This window comes from Passer domesticus, chromosome 1 (genome assembly GCF_036417665.1).
Source record: "Passer domesticus isolate bPasDom1 chromosome 1, bPasDom1.hap1, whole genome shotgun sequence".
Lineage (NCBI taxonomy): Eukaryota > Metazoa > Chordata > Aves > Passeriformes > Passeridae > Passer > Passer domesticus.
In genome coordinates this window covers 3,043,700-3,059,349 of record NC_087474.1, presented here as the reverse complement: position 1 = coordinate 3,059,349, position 15,650 = coordinate 3,043,700, and the positions used below count along the sequence as shown (strand labels likewise).

The following is a 15,650-nucleotide window of genomic DNA, read 5'->3' as shown; positions in this document are numbered from 1 at the left end:
AACAGAAAACTCCATGGAAGTTTCAGTTGTTTGGATTTTTGTGTGCATATTGCACTGAAAAGAAAAAAGGATTATTTAATTTTAGTTGAGGAGTTGACAGCAGTTAGATTTTTCCTATTTTGGGTGTAATTATCTGTCTTAATGATCTTTATTTCCCAGAGAGGTTGTGGACTCCCCATCCCTGGAAGTGTCCAAGGCCAGGCTGGAGCACCCTAGGATGGTGGAAGGTGTTCCTGCCCATGGCAGGGGTGGCACTGGATGGAATTTAAGGTCCCTTCCAGCCCAAACCATTCCAGGATTCAATGATTTATTTACTTTCTATGTAAATATTTGCATTTAGGCCTTTAAACTCCAAAAAAGAAAAAAAAAAAGAAGTCATGATTAATTTGACTTATTTTGGATGTCTAACTTAGAATGACATAAATAATCTCTGGAAGTGCTTGGTTATCTCCCCCATAAAGTGAGAAAATCTAAAGAACCTACTCATAAAGACATTTTACACTGTAAATACCAAACTGTGAAATGAAATCTGCTTTTTAGTGACATGTCAATGAAAAATGGGAGATTAAATGTTAATAATGCAGAGCATTATGCATGACAAAAACACTCTTACAACTGTACTCACCTAGTGATGGGCTTTAAATAGGCTGTTATAAAAAAATAAAGAGAAATTCTAGCACCAGCACTAGAAATTTTATTATCTGAACACATCAGTTTAATTTTCTGTGATAGACAAGAGATAAATCAGGTGTTGACAGTTGAGAACAGAATAAAAACACATTAATGGATTAATATAAATATATGATTTTCCATATTGTATCTTGCATGTAGTCCTGTCTCTCCAGGCAAATAAAGTCACATAGCATAAAGTGGAAGAAAAAAACAACAAAAACAAAGTTTCCCTTTAATTTGCACAGATAAAAAAAAATAATCTTTTTTCTTCACCAACAAAGAGGAATAACTTGGAAGTAATAAAAATTCAGGCACTCATGACAAGGTTAAATATATTGTTCCTCAGAGTCCAAAATCTTGGGTGCTCTCAGAGTAGCACTCAGGCTTTGATGTTAAAACAAGCATAATTCTAATTTTTTTCCACAGCATAAATTACTTTTGGTACTGGGAGATGAGGAGGCCAAAAGTATCAAGAGGTTCAAATAAATTTAGAGCAATTAATGGAAGGTGCAAGCTCCAGCATCCCTGAACCCCCTGGCCTTGATGTTATCCCCATGTCCCCCATTTTTGTGTTCTGCCTTGATGTTTCCTGCAGCTTTTGCTGCTTTTTTGGTCCAGCTCCATAATTTTTACATTGTTACAGATCTTCCCCTGCAAATGGAAATTCCAGCTTCCAGCCAGGTCTGCTGGGCAGTTGTTCTAAGATCACTGGCAATCTGAAGCATTTTTATTTCAGGGGGACGCATGCCAGGAAATGCAGGAGTTTGTGCTGCTTTGTAGATTTTGGGTAATGAGTTTTTCATGCTCTGAGCACTAATGATCATCACTGCCTGAGCTGATAACAAATGGCCAGAGAGGAGTGAGAATTCCTGAGGAAGTTGCTGAGAACGCGTTGTTGCTTCTGGTACAGGAAGGAATTCTGGTTCCTAACAATTGTTACCTGTTTTTTTAATTTTAATTTGTTGGGTTTTTTTAAAACAACCAGCAAAAAATTTTTTTGAAAAAGTCATATTATAGCTGCTCAAGGGACTAATCTTTCTGAGTGTGCAAGGTGTGTGCTGGGATCTTCATGCTCATAAGAGTTACAGGATATTTTCCATGCATGGGAAAGAGAATGAGCTCAAAGGTTGGGCTGGAAGCCCCCACTGAGCCTCACCACGGAGTGCAGGAAAGTTGTGAATATTCAGGAATGGTTTTAATGCCAGCTGAAGTGATCCCTACAGTCTGACTGTGTGGATTTATGATCACAAAATGGCTATCTTTTGTTTTAAGCTCTTTTAAGACTAAACTATCTAATTAAGAAATGACATAGATTATTTTCTTGTTTGACTCAATAACTGATCCCTCGAAGCCTGCAATGTGGACTTTTCTGCCCAATCACAAAACATCACCCAAACCCATGAAGAAGAAGGAAGAAGAATGTAAAAAATAACAACTTGCCTCTGCCCTAAAACTTCTATCTCACTTCATATTTATTTCTATATTCTAAAACCCCAAACTCTTAAGTTTTCCACCCTGTGATATGGCACACTTCTAACTAACAGCACGTTTGTAATCCCAGTGCTGTTAATCAATTTTGGAAGCCTTCTCCACAGCCTCAGGTCAAATGCAGTGTTCTCTTGTGGGTCTGTGCCTTTAAGCACAGAAAATTTAAAATTCACAGCATCCAGGGTTCCAACATCAGTGAATTTCCAGCCTGCCCTGGGGCTGCAGCACAGCTTTCCCTCATCCTCCCCAACTCCTGGTCCCTTCCTTGCTGTGTTTACTCATGCAAAGCCATTCCTGGAGTGGGATGTGGCTCCTTTGGATGCACTCACAGGATCCTCAGCTTTCTTTACATTCCAACTCCTCACCAGCCCTGTTCCCACATTTTTCCTAATCACTGCAATAACCTGTTGTTATTGTTAAGACAATGCAAAACAACACACTCCATTTCCAGAAGACTTCAAATTTTTTTTTATTCTAGCATGCATGCTTTTTTTACATTCTTAAAAAACCCCTAAGTTTACATTTTATACTTTTGGTCACTAGAAACAAAAAAAGTGCTCATTGGAACAAGCAGTTGCAGGTTTCTGTTATTTATCCTCCTTTCTTTCTTAGTTTCTGTGTCAAGGACCTTGGTAGAAAATTCTTTCAGGGGTTAACATGGATCCTCTTATCCAGCTTCTCTCTGGCTCACAGAAGTCACTGTAAAACCTCCTCCACAATAACTTACTGCATAAAATCATCATTACTGGAACCCAGGAGAGCAAAGAACACATGGGACAAGAAAATTCCTTGGGTGGAAAACCAGTGTATTGCCATTTTCAGGCTACCTGGAGACAATGCACCGAGCCTGATCTGAAGCACAGGCTCATTGTGCTGCTCACAAATCAAAATGCCTCTGTTTGCATCGTTTTTGTTGACCTGGGGATATTTTATCAGTTACTGGTAGAGGGTCACGTGTCACTCTCCAGTCAGGATTGGCCACCGGGTGTCCTTTCCATGTTTTTTTTCTGAGGTGTTGCTGTGAGAATAAGTAAAACAATGGCTTTAGTTGTGGGAAAAATAAAAAAGGAGACTGATTTTGCAAGTCAGGAGGAGGCTGTGTACTTCATTAAGGTTGGCTGCTCATAAACCTTGGAAAATACACGTCAACATCTTCTTCCTTGCTGTGATCCCACAGCTCTATTAACTGCATTTCTGTAGCCCTCACTGCTTCAGAGAAGGGTGTTCAGACCTGTTTCAGAGTTGTTTGTGCTGTTCCCATTTTGGCATTGGGAATTTTGGTTGTTTGGAGTTGGTATTTTTGTGCGTTTCTTTATTTAATTTATTTATTTCAAAAGCTAGTTGCTATTAAATCAAATAAATCACATTATGACTACTCATCAGTGTAGGATTTCTCACACCCAATAACTCTGTCCTTGATTCTTACCAATTCACCTCATTCTCCGAAATCTATTAATGAACAGTTTTCACTTGAGGGAATCAAATTATTTAAATGATGTTGTTCTGTGCATTACTCTTCATTCCTGTGGTACTGTTTTACCTAACTGGAGAAGTAAAATCTCCTTTATCTGTCATTCTAATCCATCTTTGAAATAAAAACATGTAGAAACACCAAATCATGTTAAATGCTGCCCATTGTTATGCCCGTTACCATGGTTAAATATATCTGTTTGTCATCTTGGGTTTCCCTCTGTAATCATTTATCTGGTTGCAAGCAATCCTACAAGAATCTTCCTCTTCTGGTCCATTGGCAAACTATTTTTACTTTTTTCTTTTTTGTAATTTTAACAGTTCTGTCTGCCTTACTCATCAAGAGAAGTTTTTATTTTATTAGTTTTTATTCTATTTCTATCCTACTTATTATTTTTAGTAGCAGGAAATGATCATTACTGCAGTAACCATTTTTTTCTGTATCCTTTCTGTATCATTTACTGTAAAATAACCCCAATTCTGACACATTACTGGACTTTAAATCTCTTTCAGTCATGCAGGACTTGGAAAAGGAAAGTGATGCTCTGCTGGCTCATGAGCTGTGGGTGGAACAAAGGGTCCCCCACCCTCAATCCACTTTCCTTTGCTGACACCTTTTCCTGTGCCAGAGCCAATCTCTAATTTGAAGTTCCCCTGAAATTCACCTTCTCTCCTGATGCTGAAGAAAAGCTTTCTGTGAAATATCCTCTTGACTGGGCCAGGGGGAAAATTCCAATTCCAGCTTCTCATGGAGGTTCCCATCACTTGGGGCACTCTCAGCTCTTGATGGAAGTAGATTTTCCTGTGAGCCAGTTTTCTGGGAAAACCTTTTCAAAGGTAGTTTCCCCTCCTCTTGAGGGTGCCTGGGAGAGCAGCAGCAGGGGGAAGTTGTGTCTGGGAGCAGTTTGCACTCAGGGCTTGCAGTTATGTAATATAAATTGATGTCATCGTGGTTTTCTACAGCTTTTGGTGTTTGAAAAACACAGGGAAGCTGCTGGTTTTGAGGGGAAACAGCTGCCAATTATGTTACAGTGCTAAAAAACAAGGAGCTGGACACAAAAAAAAATATTTTAAAAATGCATTTGAGAATCTCATAGCTCCCCAAGAGCCATTTGTGATTTTGCAACATGAGGAGAACAGGTTAGATTTACCAGGAACAGGAGGAGGAGCAAATAGGAGGGATTTTGTGGGATCCAGACCTTGGTGGGGAAGAATTGAGCCCTTTTTTGCTGGGGTGAGTGAACTTCTGTGCCTCCTGCTCGATGGGTTGCATGCAATTCCTCATTTTCAGGATCTTCCCTGCCTTTGAGGTTCTGTTGTGGGAATTGGGCAGAGGCCCTTGTAGCCAAAATGTTCACTGGGCAAGAGTTGCTGGCAACATTAATCAATTAATAAATGCAGAATAATGAATGCAGCTGCTTAAAGTAATAAAGAAGGGAGTTTGCTTGAAGGAATTTAATGTTTTTCCTTCACAAAAAAGTGGCAAGAATACAGGGATAATCAGTGACAGCCTTAGCAATATTTGTGGGAGGATGTGAGACCAAGATTTGAAACTCTGTGGTTTCAAAAATGGCATAGATTGATGTGTGAAATGTCACTTTCTAATAATGCTTGAGAGAGAGGGGACCCAGCAACAAAAGGTGGTGGGAAGAGGGGGTTTGGAAGACAAAATAAAGGAAAGGAGAGTAGGGTCTCACTCTAGAGAAATGTGTAGGATTTGCCAAATAAAATGTGAATATAAGGAAGCTATTTAACATTATAAATAAGGAATGTGACCCAAGTGGAAATGTGACCACAAAGGGAAAGAAGAGGAAAGGCTGGATTAGGTTTGAGGGTGTTTGCTGCACTGGAGGACAGGGAACAAAGGTTAGTGGTAAAGAAAAATCAGTAAATGAGACTGAACTGAGAAAAAAAAGGGCAGAATCAAGAAGACAAAGATGTTTTTTACACTGGTTGTGTTCGTTATCTTGATAGGTGAGGGATTGGGGAACTGGGAAACAGTGCCAAAAATAATAAATGGGGAAAACGTGGAGTTTGCCCGATAATTGAGACATGTGACTCTTGTTTCCCTGGTAAGGAAATTCAGGAATTTCAGCTGTGTCACTAGCTGGGTTCACAGAACAGAATGGAGGACTAAGGCTGAGTGACAGCAAATGTGGTGTGGATGTGCAGCAGGAAGGTCACTTGTGGGAATAAAAACAGATTGCTCCCCTGACACATCCAGCTCCTTGTGGAACTGATCAGGATAAATCAAAAAGCTGAGGAACTGAAGAAAGAGAAGATTATTAGCTCATTCTCTGGGGAGTTTTCTGACTTCTTGAAATAGTGCAGAGGAATGACAAAGTTGTGGTGAGCAGCAACCTTCTCTGTCATCAGTGGTCTGAGTCCTGGTGTTGGAAAATGGAGAAAAAATGTGGTTCAGGTGAGGTCAGATGTGAGGAAATGAAACAACAAATGATTTCCTTATCATATTAATACAAAGATATCAGGAAAAGATGTGAGGTTTCTGTGAAGAGTGGAGGTGCCTGATATCAGGAATAATGTAAAGAATGCTCCAAGTCTAAACTGATATTCTGCCTTTCAGTAAGGAGAGCAGCATGGTGCAAAGCCAGCATGGCTGGTTGAAGTCCATGCATAATAACTGCATCCAATTTGTGGCAGGTGGAATTTAACCTGAAAAAGTGGTGATGGCTACACAATGGGAAGGAAAAAATAAACCTAATTCCTAAATTTATTCAGCACTTTCAAGCTTTCTCTTGCTTTGCCAGACTTTATGAATGGACCTGATCCTAAAAGCTTACCCTTGTCATGCCTTATTTAAATATAGAGTAACTTGACTTGCAGTTACAGGAGGAAATGGAGAATTGTTAGTTAAATTAAACAAAAAAAAAAGTTAGTTAATGGGGACCTAATAAGAGATTTTTATTTGATATGTCAAATGAAAAATCATTTACTAATGTGAAAATAACACATATTTTAAGAATTCTAAAGGTGATGAGGAAAGAGACTCAGAAAAGTTGTTAGCATGATGGGCAAGGTGACTGATGGAGTTTGTCAATGATCAGTCTGGCATAAAAGATGTTTTATTCCCCACATTAATATCAGTGATGGAGAGGGAGGTGGGGACTCGTGTGATGGTCAGAGAATCTGATTTTATTCTGGACTACAAATGCTTATATACTGTTTTAGGAAGGCTAGTGATGTTTACTGCAATGATTGGGTTAAAGGTCACACAAACAAACTTACACATTTTAAACATCTCCTGCTTGCAGAAGTCTGATGTAATTGTCTTTTTTCCAGTAAATCAGCCTGATTTGATTTCTTGCAATCTTGATTTAATTCTCAAAGTTCTGTTTACTCTTGCCAAAGCATCCTCTTACCAAATCTTTTATGCTAATAAGGTCCAAAGAACTCTCTGCTTTGTGTACCCCAACATCTCCCCCTTTTCCTTTCCACCAAAACCACTCTTTTAATGGTCTTACTACTTAATCACTGCCCACATTGAAAAGTATTGTGATTAATACAATTATTATCAAAAATTATCACATTCATACCTATTTAAAAATAGTCTTTTAGTTAAAAAACTCCAGCCATTAAAAGGCTCAGACTTGATCTTTATGAATTAAAACATTCCTGATGGCAGATGCAGGGGGGGCATTACTATAGAAAGGCTACCAGAATTAGTATTGCATCAAAAGGTTTGATTCTTATACACAGGGCTGACAGGGAAAAACTTTTTAAAAGTTTTAGACTGATTCCTTCCTGTGTATTTAAAAAAAAATCCAATTCAATTTCACAGAACCCAGGAGCTCTAATTCTTGGGATTCCAAGGGTGTTTCAGGAAGGTAAGGGGCCAAATTTGATTTGATTTGATTTCAAAATTTTTAGTGTAAATATTAGTGCAAAGTTCTGGAGGAGCTATATTCCCCCCCTCTTTTTTTTTTTTTTTAATAACATGTGGGACACTGAGATGGAAAAAGGGAGTGGTGTGCTGCTGAAGTGACCTGATGACTGAAAAGCTGAAAGGCCCTGTCAATACAGAGAGCAAATCGTGCTGTAAAAAAGATTTGGCTCAGCCTCCTGATGAGGGCAATAAAAAAGGAATTTATTTTCACTACAGAAAGTGCGAGGTTTTGTAAACAGAGCCTGCTCACTGCTGTCCTGGGTGGGTTCATCAGCTGTGAATGGCAGGATGAGGAGCAGCAGAGCACACAGCGCCTCTGAGCCAGCATTAAAAAATAGACTTGGATCTGCTCTGAGGGTGTATCAGAATAGTTTTAGGAGGTGTAGAAATGTTAATGGATTGTGCAAGGCACTGATGTGTCCTTAGAGAAACCCCATGGCAGGCTGGGTTCACACATTAAATCCGGGGGAAGTGTAGGAAAAGCACAGACCAGGGAAGAAGGAATGTTTTATCAAAGAAGAAATCCAAAAGAACAGAAGGTTTTATGTTTTCTAGCCTTAAAAAAAGCAAAATTTGAGGTGGGACATAACTATTTCCTAAAAACAGGGATAGTGGTGGTTGTCAATAAACAAGAAAGGCACAGATTTAATTTAAAGATCAGTGTTAGTACAGAGAGAAAGTGCATCAGTAAACCTCATCAGAGTGTGACCAGATTCCAGGGGCCTGAGCTACCACTGAGAAGAGCATGGAAAGCTGAGAAAACAACCAAGAAATTTGAATTTCTGTGAAAGAGAGTAACTGGGATGGCTGGGTTTTACCTGCCACATGCAGAGAACATCATCTTCTCTTCTCCCTCTCCACAATTCTGCTTTATTCTGGTTGTAATCCACACAAGGGCTGATATAAACATGGAATATTCTGGGGACAACCTGAGATTTGTGGGTTTAGCTGCCCCTTGGTTCCATAGGACTGCTCCTATAGGATCAAGGAAAGGTTCTGCAAGCCTGGTAGCTTGTGTTTGATAGGGAAAAGACAGGAAACTCTTTAAGAAATGCAGTGAAGGATCATTCTGCTGGAATATTCTCCATGTTTCCAGTGGTAATCCCAGGATTTCCCAAGCTGCCAGTTGTGCCCAGGTCACTGAGTTTATTAGCCCTTGATGAAACCTGCCCTCCACAAATTTTCTCTAAACCCTTTAATCCTTTTGGCCTCCACAGCCCCTGTGGCAATGAGCTCCCCACTGCAGAAATATGTTTTGTTAAAAGGCTTTTCCTTTTTTAATTTTTTTCCTTGAATTACCCATTAAGTTTAAGGAGTGGTGTGGAATTCAAGTTTTGAAAAGTAGTGAGGAAATGTTCTTTAATCCTTGCCTTACCTTGGAGTCCACCAGTTGTGTCCTGCTGGAGTGAAATGATCCTGGTCTCTGCAGCCTCTTCCCACAGGAAAATTGCTCCAGATTTTTAACTCTCCTTCCTTCTGACCATCAGAAATTCCTCTGACCCTATAATATCTAAATGCTCAGATTCTGTTGAGCTAAAATCTGTAGTAAGTTAACTTAAAGAAATTGAGCTTTTAATTGGTTTGTCCAGTTGAGGAGTCTTCTTCAAAGAATGGCTTCAGGGTGTTTTTATTTCTCGATCAACCTTATTTCTCACTTCTCAGCTTTTCATCTAAAAAAATTAAAAAATACTCAGTCTTTCTTCAGTGCCAGAATATTTGTGATTTATCCCTCCAGTCCTTGGTATTTAGCAGTTTGATGGCCATGGCCAGGTTGTGGCAGGCTCCTTTTCCTGTGTTCATCAGATGGAGAAAAGGAATCTTCCTGAAGTTTCTTCCTCTACTTTGCAAATTACCTGAGCATGGTCACCTAAATTTCCTTCAGGATGTACCAGTTTCTTTCCATGTACACAAATTTAAAGAATTCCAGAGTGATTGTCTATGTGTTCGTCTTTAGATATAAAAATCAGTGATATGAACCTTGCCCTGAAGTGATTAATCAATTTTTTCATCTTTCCAACCATGTTTTTTCCCTTTTCCCTTTTCTTTAGAGAATCAAAGCATTTCAGAAAGTATTTTTTTTTATTTTAGGGAAATAAAGGACATTGATTAAAAGAATGCAGAGGTGTGGAAGAATTAAGTATGATTCTACTACAAAATGTAGCAGTAACAAATAAATGATTGGATTTTGACCAAATTTTAGCAGGTTACTTTCACACATTCAGATTATTCAGGGTCAATGTAGTGAGACAGATACAGATTTAATATCTTTGCTTGTTCTGTTGCACTCAGGAACACATTGCATTCAGTCAGTAAAATAATTTCTTTTAAAAAATGAAATAGTGGATTGAACATGCCAATAGATTAATCATTTTTCCCATCAGATCTGTCCCTGTGAAATATAAATACTTCCCATATTCTGTCAGCACAGTGGAGCAGCAGAGCTGATGAATTAACCTGCATGAGTACCTCAGACCATTTTAAGAACTTTGTGAAATTAGCAGGTGTGTGGCCAAAGTGATAAATAAAGAATAAAGTGACTTCCTTGCTTTCCCTGGTCTGAATCCCAAACTTATCCCAATATTTTATTTTTTGGTTTTTAGGGAGGTTCTTTCCTTCTTCTTTGAACATTCATTTAAAACCTTTGCCATGTGCCAGTATTAAAAAAAAAATAATTCTGGAACATTTATACAATAAGGCAGTCACCCATCCTGTCATTTTCCATATCCCCATTGTAATTATTTGAAATCATTATGCTTGAAGATGAGTTTTTTCTCCGTGCCAGCCCCAAATCTATTTTGGGAGTAGACTTGTAATTGTGTGTTTGTTAATGTGACTGTCTGTTGCCATGAACAAAGTGAGGTCACCAATTTTCTGTGGCAGCTTCGCCTCAAAGTTCAGGACTGTGAACCAGCCAACACTTACTGAAATTCACTCTTTTTTCTTCTATACTATTTTATTATTTTATATTATTTCTCTTTTATAGTATTTCATTTTGTTATCAAGCCACGTGATACCTATGGTCTGAACTGACTCATATTGTGATAGTCTGGGATTATCCCTATTACAGTTTGTATGGGACTTTTGTATTCAATATTTAATTATTCTCCATTGAAGACTTGTCAAGAATTTTCCTGGAAGTAAATTGAGAGTAAATATATGTGAAGCAAATGAAAAACATTTTTTTCACTTATTTTTTGCTAAGGAAAAGTTAGTTATGTTATATTGGAGATTCCAATGCTGAAAAATTTATATTTGGGTTTGTATTTATATACTTTAAAAACCTTATTGAGTCCATGCAGATCACTGGAGTGTATTTTATCAATGGACCATCACTGCTAAGGTTTATTATGACATTACAGTTTCTTCTTTCAAATGGTGGTTTTGTCCATCTGTCTTTAGCTTTTAGATTTTTTTTTCTATTTTTATATCCCAGAACGGATTGATTTCTAGGCAGATTTCTAATAACTGTCTGGAAGTCAGCAAATGGTGTCAGTATGGCTGTGACACTTCAGGGCAGTCAAAGGTTTGGCTCAGAACATCTGTCTACCTTCAGTACTTAACATCTTTTATAAACACATTATTTATAACTTGAAACCAACAGTTACAACCAGGCTGAAGATAAACACAGATTCATCAACAGGAACATGGAGAGAAAATGAATTTAAAATATGTAAAGATATTTTCTGGAAGGACTTTCAGGCATCCCTCCCTTAAACCCATCAGCATTAAAAACCATGAAAATATAGGTATAATTCACACCAGCTGTATTTTGGTGATTTCTGTCATGAGGAAATTTCTCCAGATGCCATATATTAAGTTTTTACTCTGAAGCCACCTTACACATCTTTTGGTTTCACCACATAATGATGTTCATTTTGTATGATAATAATGTGAGAAAAATCTTTGTTTGCATGAGGACTGAAAGGACGGTGAAGCCTCAGGATAAGAGCTTATAATTATTGGTTTTTTTGGGGGGGAAAAAAGGGTTTAATACAAATAATTTTTAAATGAACAGCTTAGAGTGAATAAACCATGTGGAGCTGAGTTTTGCCATTATTTAAGTTCTGTGAGCATATTAAAATGCATCCACATTCTGTACATATTTTAGAAACCAAACTCTGTTGTCCCTGGTTTCATGCAGGCATAAAGCACATCATACGCATTACAACTAAAACTAAAAACCAAGCTGGGAGATTTACAAGTGACCTGAAATTTAGGAAATTCTCATTGTCAACTTTTGGATTTTTGTCAGCACAGGTAATGATTTCTGCTGAAAACTGCACATGGAGCACATGCTTGATTTAAAATCTTTATTCAGGAGAGTTAGAAAATCAGTACCTTGCTTTCTGCCTGAATATTGTTTTTTAAAAAAACAGATTTTATAATTTTACCAGGAGAGGCAGACTCCACTGTTCTGCTCTAGCAGCCAACATTCTCCTACCCATCTCTCCAGCTGGGATATGAGCTATCACAACACTGGAAAATAGTGATAATACAGCACAAGAAAGGAATATTTACCATGAACACTGTTGCTTTTTAGTGTCTGTTTATTGAGCTGTGATTCTGTTACAGCAGCACATGGGCTGTAAATTAAAAAGGAATTCAGGGAGTCAAGCCTTAAATCGTCTGATGATCATTTGGATTATTAAAAGGCTCCTGGCTTCGAATTATTGGGTTTTCTTTCTGTTCTAAAGTGATTTAAAAATTACAAATGGAAAATTCCACGGTGGGGGAGTCATATTAGTGATAACAATTTATAGATGATGTCTGCATTGACATCTGATAGCCAGCACAGCAGAACGAACAAACACTTCAGATTTGAGTGTCCCAAATGAACATCTCCCCACTGTGGCAGAAACCACCCACGGAATTGTGACCATCTGATATTTTTGCAAATCATGAGGTGCACTTGCACCTGAAACACCACAAACACACCTGCAGAGAGGCTGGGGAGCCTTTGGCAGGTGGGAAGAGGAGCCCCAGGCGCGTGGAGCGGAGGTGTAAATCCCGCGTGGAGCGGAGGTGCAAATCCCGCGGCCGCGCGCCTGACGTTGGTTTCCTCAGCAGCGGGGCTGATTGCGAAGGCAGATGTTGTCCTTCTTCTGCAGGAGCTGAGATCCACCTCCAGACTCCCAGATTGTTTGTGCCTTCAGATGGAATTAGAGCTTCCTGCCATTGTGTGTGGCGTATGTCCCCTCGTCCCCGACTGACGCATGTTGGACATTCTGCCCGCGGCGCTGGCGAGATGAGGCCGTTGCTAAAACTGAAAAATGGCCAAAATCCAAAGATTTTTATCATCCCATCCATGCCTTGCAGTGGTGCACGAGGGAGTTTTCCATGTCACGGGCACACTTTCCCCAGCCTTTCCTTTGATTTCACACGAGCAAGAGACGTCAGTGGCACTTTGTTATGTCTGACACTGACTTGTGAATTGTCTTTAAGATGTGTTTTTTAAAGGGATGAAATATGTTTTTACAAAAGGGATAAAATGCATTTTTCAAAATGAGACTCGTCATTCCATGACTATGACTTTTTTCTTAATTGTTTTAAATACTTTTAGGGTTGTAAACCTTGAAATTATGTGTTACATTCAAAGAAATCCTATGAGAAAATAATTATCTAAAGTTTGGAAATTGTGATTCCACAACTTTGACTTTCTTTAGATTATTTTAAATACTTTTAGGGCTTTAAACCTCAAAATTGTACATTATATTCAAAGAAATCCTGTGAGAAAATAATTATCTAATGTTTGGGAATTGTGATTCCATGACTGTGACTTTTTAAACATTATTTTAAATACTTTTAGGGTTGTAAACCTTGAAATTATATGTTACATTCTGATTTTGGCATTCAAAGAAAACCTATGTAAAATAGTTATCTAAAGTTTGGGATGAAGACAGGAAATGTCCTGACTTTTTACTTAATAAATACATTTTTAATGGAGCATGTGTGTCAATGTTAAGGGAAAATTTCCAGCTAGCTTTACCCTGACCACATCAATTCAACTCCTGATTTGTCAGAAACAAAATATTTTCATTTTAAAACAAAATTAATTGTGCCAATTGTCAAAAAATATGGATATTTGTATGCATAGATTTGGCAAGTCAAATGGGAATGAGGAGCCTGGATGTGTGTAGAATAACTAAGTTTTAATTGATCAGTATTCAGGCATTCTCTCCACCTCAGTAGCAATATTAAAATAAGGATAGAGTCAAAACAATTGAGATCAGCATATTTGATACTGAAGGAAAATAGCTTTTTTATGACCCATAGAATTAATCAGTGGGTTTTATTGCCACAACTCCCCCAGAACATAGTACATTGATTTTCCTCAAACCTAGATTAAACATTTATTCATGTATAAAATAATGTTTGCAATTCCATTATATCTGCAGGATAAAAAATTGATCACACTTACAACCTTTATGGTTTAGGCCATCAACCAATCACTAATTCAGTAATTCCAGGAGTTATGAGATAGTGAACTTAGTTTGGGGACACATTACTCCATAATTATGGGCAATACAGTTTTACAGACTTCTCTTTGGTGTCACAAGATATAATTAGGGGCCACACAGCACCATTATAAATGTGTACACCTAGAGGGTTTTTTGTTTTTTTTTTTTTTTTTTCTTTTTTTTTTCTTTTTTTCATGGACAATGTAGTGTATAGATTGTATGGATATATTACAAGTATTTATGGTAGGAGTAGCAAACAGCAGATCTTATCCGAGTACTGGAATGTGTTGCCCAGATATTTTGTGGAGTCTGTCTCCTTAGAGAGATTCAGAAACCATCCAGATGTGGATGGAAAAAAATTGGCTACAGGTACCAGAGGTGGGGTGGACAAAGGGACCTCCAGAGGTCCCTTCCATCCTTGCCCATTCTGTGATTCTGTCACACAAACAGTGCAGTAATTCTAATTTCTAAAATTCTAACTAGTGGTGACAATGACTTCTTTTCTTCTCTGCAGCTGTTTCCTTCAAGCTCTACCAAACTTCTGCTTCCCATAGGTTTAGTTGAGATGGTTTTTTTTGGTTTGTTTTTTTTTTTCCATGTAAAAAATCACCTTGAAAGGACTCAAAAAATGCAAGGCTATATTTATGGTTGGGAAATAGTTTGGCTTTGTTTTTCAGTAAGATTTAGAGATGTTAGGCCTGTGAAAAGATGCAGTTGTATTGAAATTTAATTGGTTTTACATTTGTGTTTTCCTCTTCAGGGTGCGCAATGACTTCGACGTGCTCACGAATCGCCTGATCGGCAGCCATGGCTACTGCACCCAGGTGAGCTAAAGGTCCAGTTTTGGGGATGTCCTGTGCCTCTGCTGTGAACTGACCTCTGGGAAGAGATGGATTTCTTATTTTTCAGTCATAAAGTCATAGATTCACAGAATGCTTTGGGTTAGAAGGGACCTTAAAGCTCATCTTATTTCAACCCTTCCAACCTTTCCCTATCCCAGCTTGCTCCAAGACCCATCCAGCCCTTCTTGAACATCTCCTGGGATGGGGATCCACCTTCTCTCATGGCAACCTATGCCAGGATTACAGCACCCTCACAGTGAAGAATTTCTTCCTAATATCAGCTAAAGCTACACACTGAAGGCCGTTCCCCCTTGTCCCATCACTCCATGTCCTTGTGAAAAGTCCCTTTCCAGCTCTTTTGCAGCCCTTTTAGGTATGGGGAAAAAAATGATTTATGAAAATAAATTGGTGGAGATTTATGCTATAAAATCTCCACCAATTTATTTTTGGTTTTTTCCCTTATTCCCACATTGTCAGGCACCTTCATCCTTTTCTCTTTTCCCTCGTGTTTTGACACGTTGTCTTTGCTTTCGGAGGTTCTGCTTTGCAGGCTGTTTTTTTGGCCTGCATGTGCCTGTACCTGTACCTGTGTGTCCATGTCCTCACACTTCTCTCATCTGCCTCTTTGGGACTCCTTGGTTGATTTCAGTGCTGAGATATTGCTGTGTTCCCTCCCTGCCCTCCCGAAAGGTGCCTGAGGTTCCATGTCTGATCCTACAGCTCCTCAGTGATTCCAGGATCTCATCTCTTGCCCTTCTAGCTGCCAAAGACAAGCTTCATGCTCCTCTCTTATTGCTAGGGGATTTTTGTGCTTTG

The 15,650-nt window shown here is 38.6% G+C and overlaps 1 protein-coding gene across 1 annotated transcript in view; it reads left to right on the top strand.

Annotated features, from left to right (window-relative positions):
• The window catches only part of MINDY4 (MINDY lysine 48 deubiquitinase 4), a 76,557-nt gene that overhangs the window by 39,743 nt on the left and 21,164 nt on the right, over positions 1-15,650 (top strand). The window contains exon 16 of the mRNA XM_064421545.1: positions 14,753-14,816. Coding sequence (XP_064277615.1) covers positions 14,753-14,816 — 64 coding nt within the window. The remainder of the gene's footprint in view (positions 1-14,752; positions 14,817-15,650) is intronic.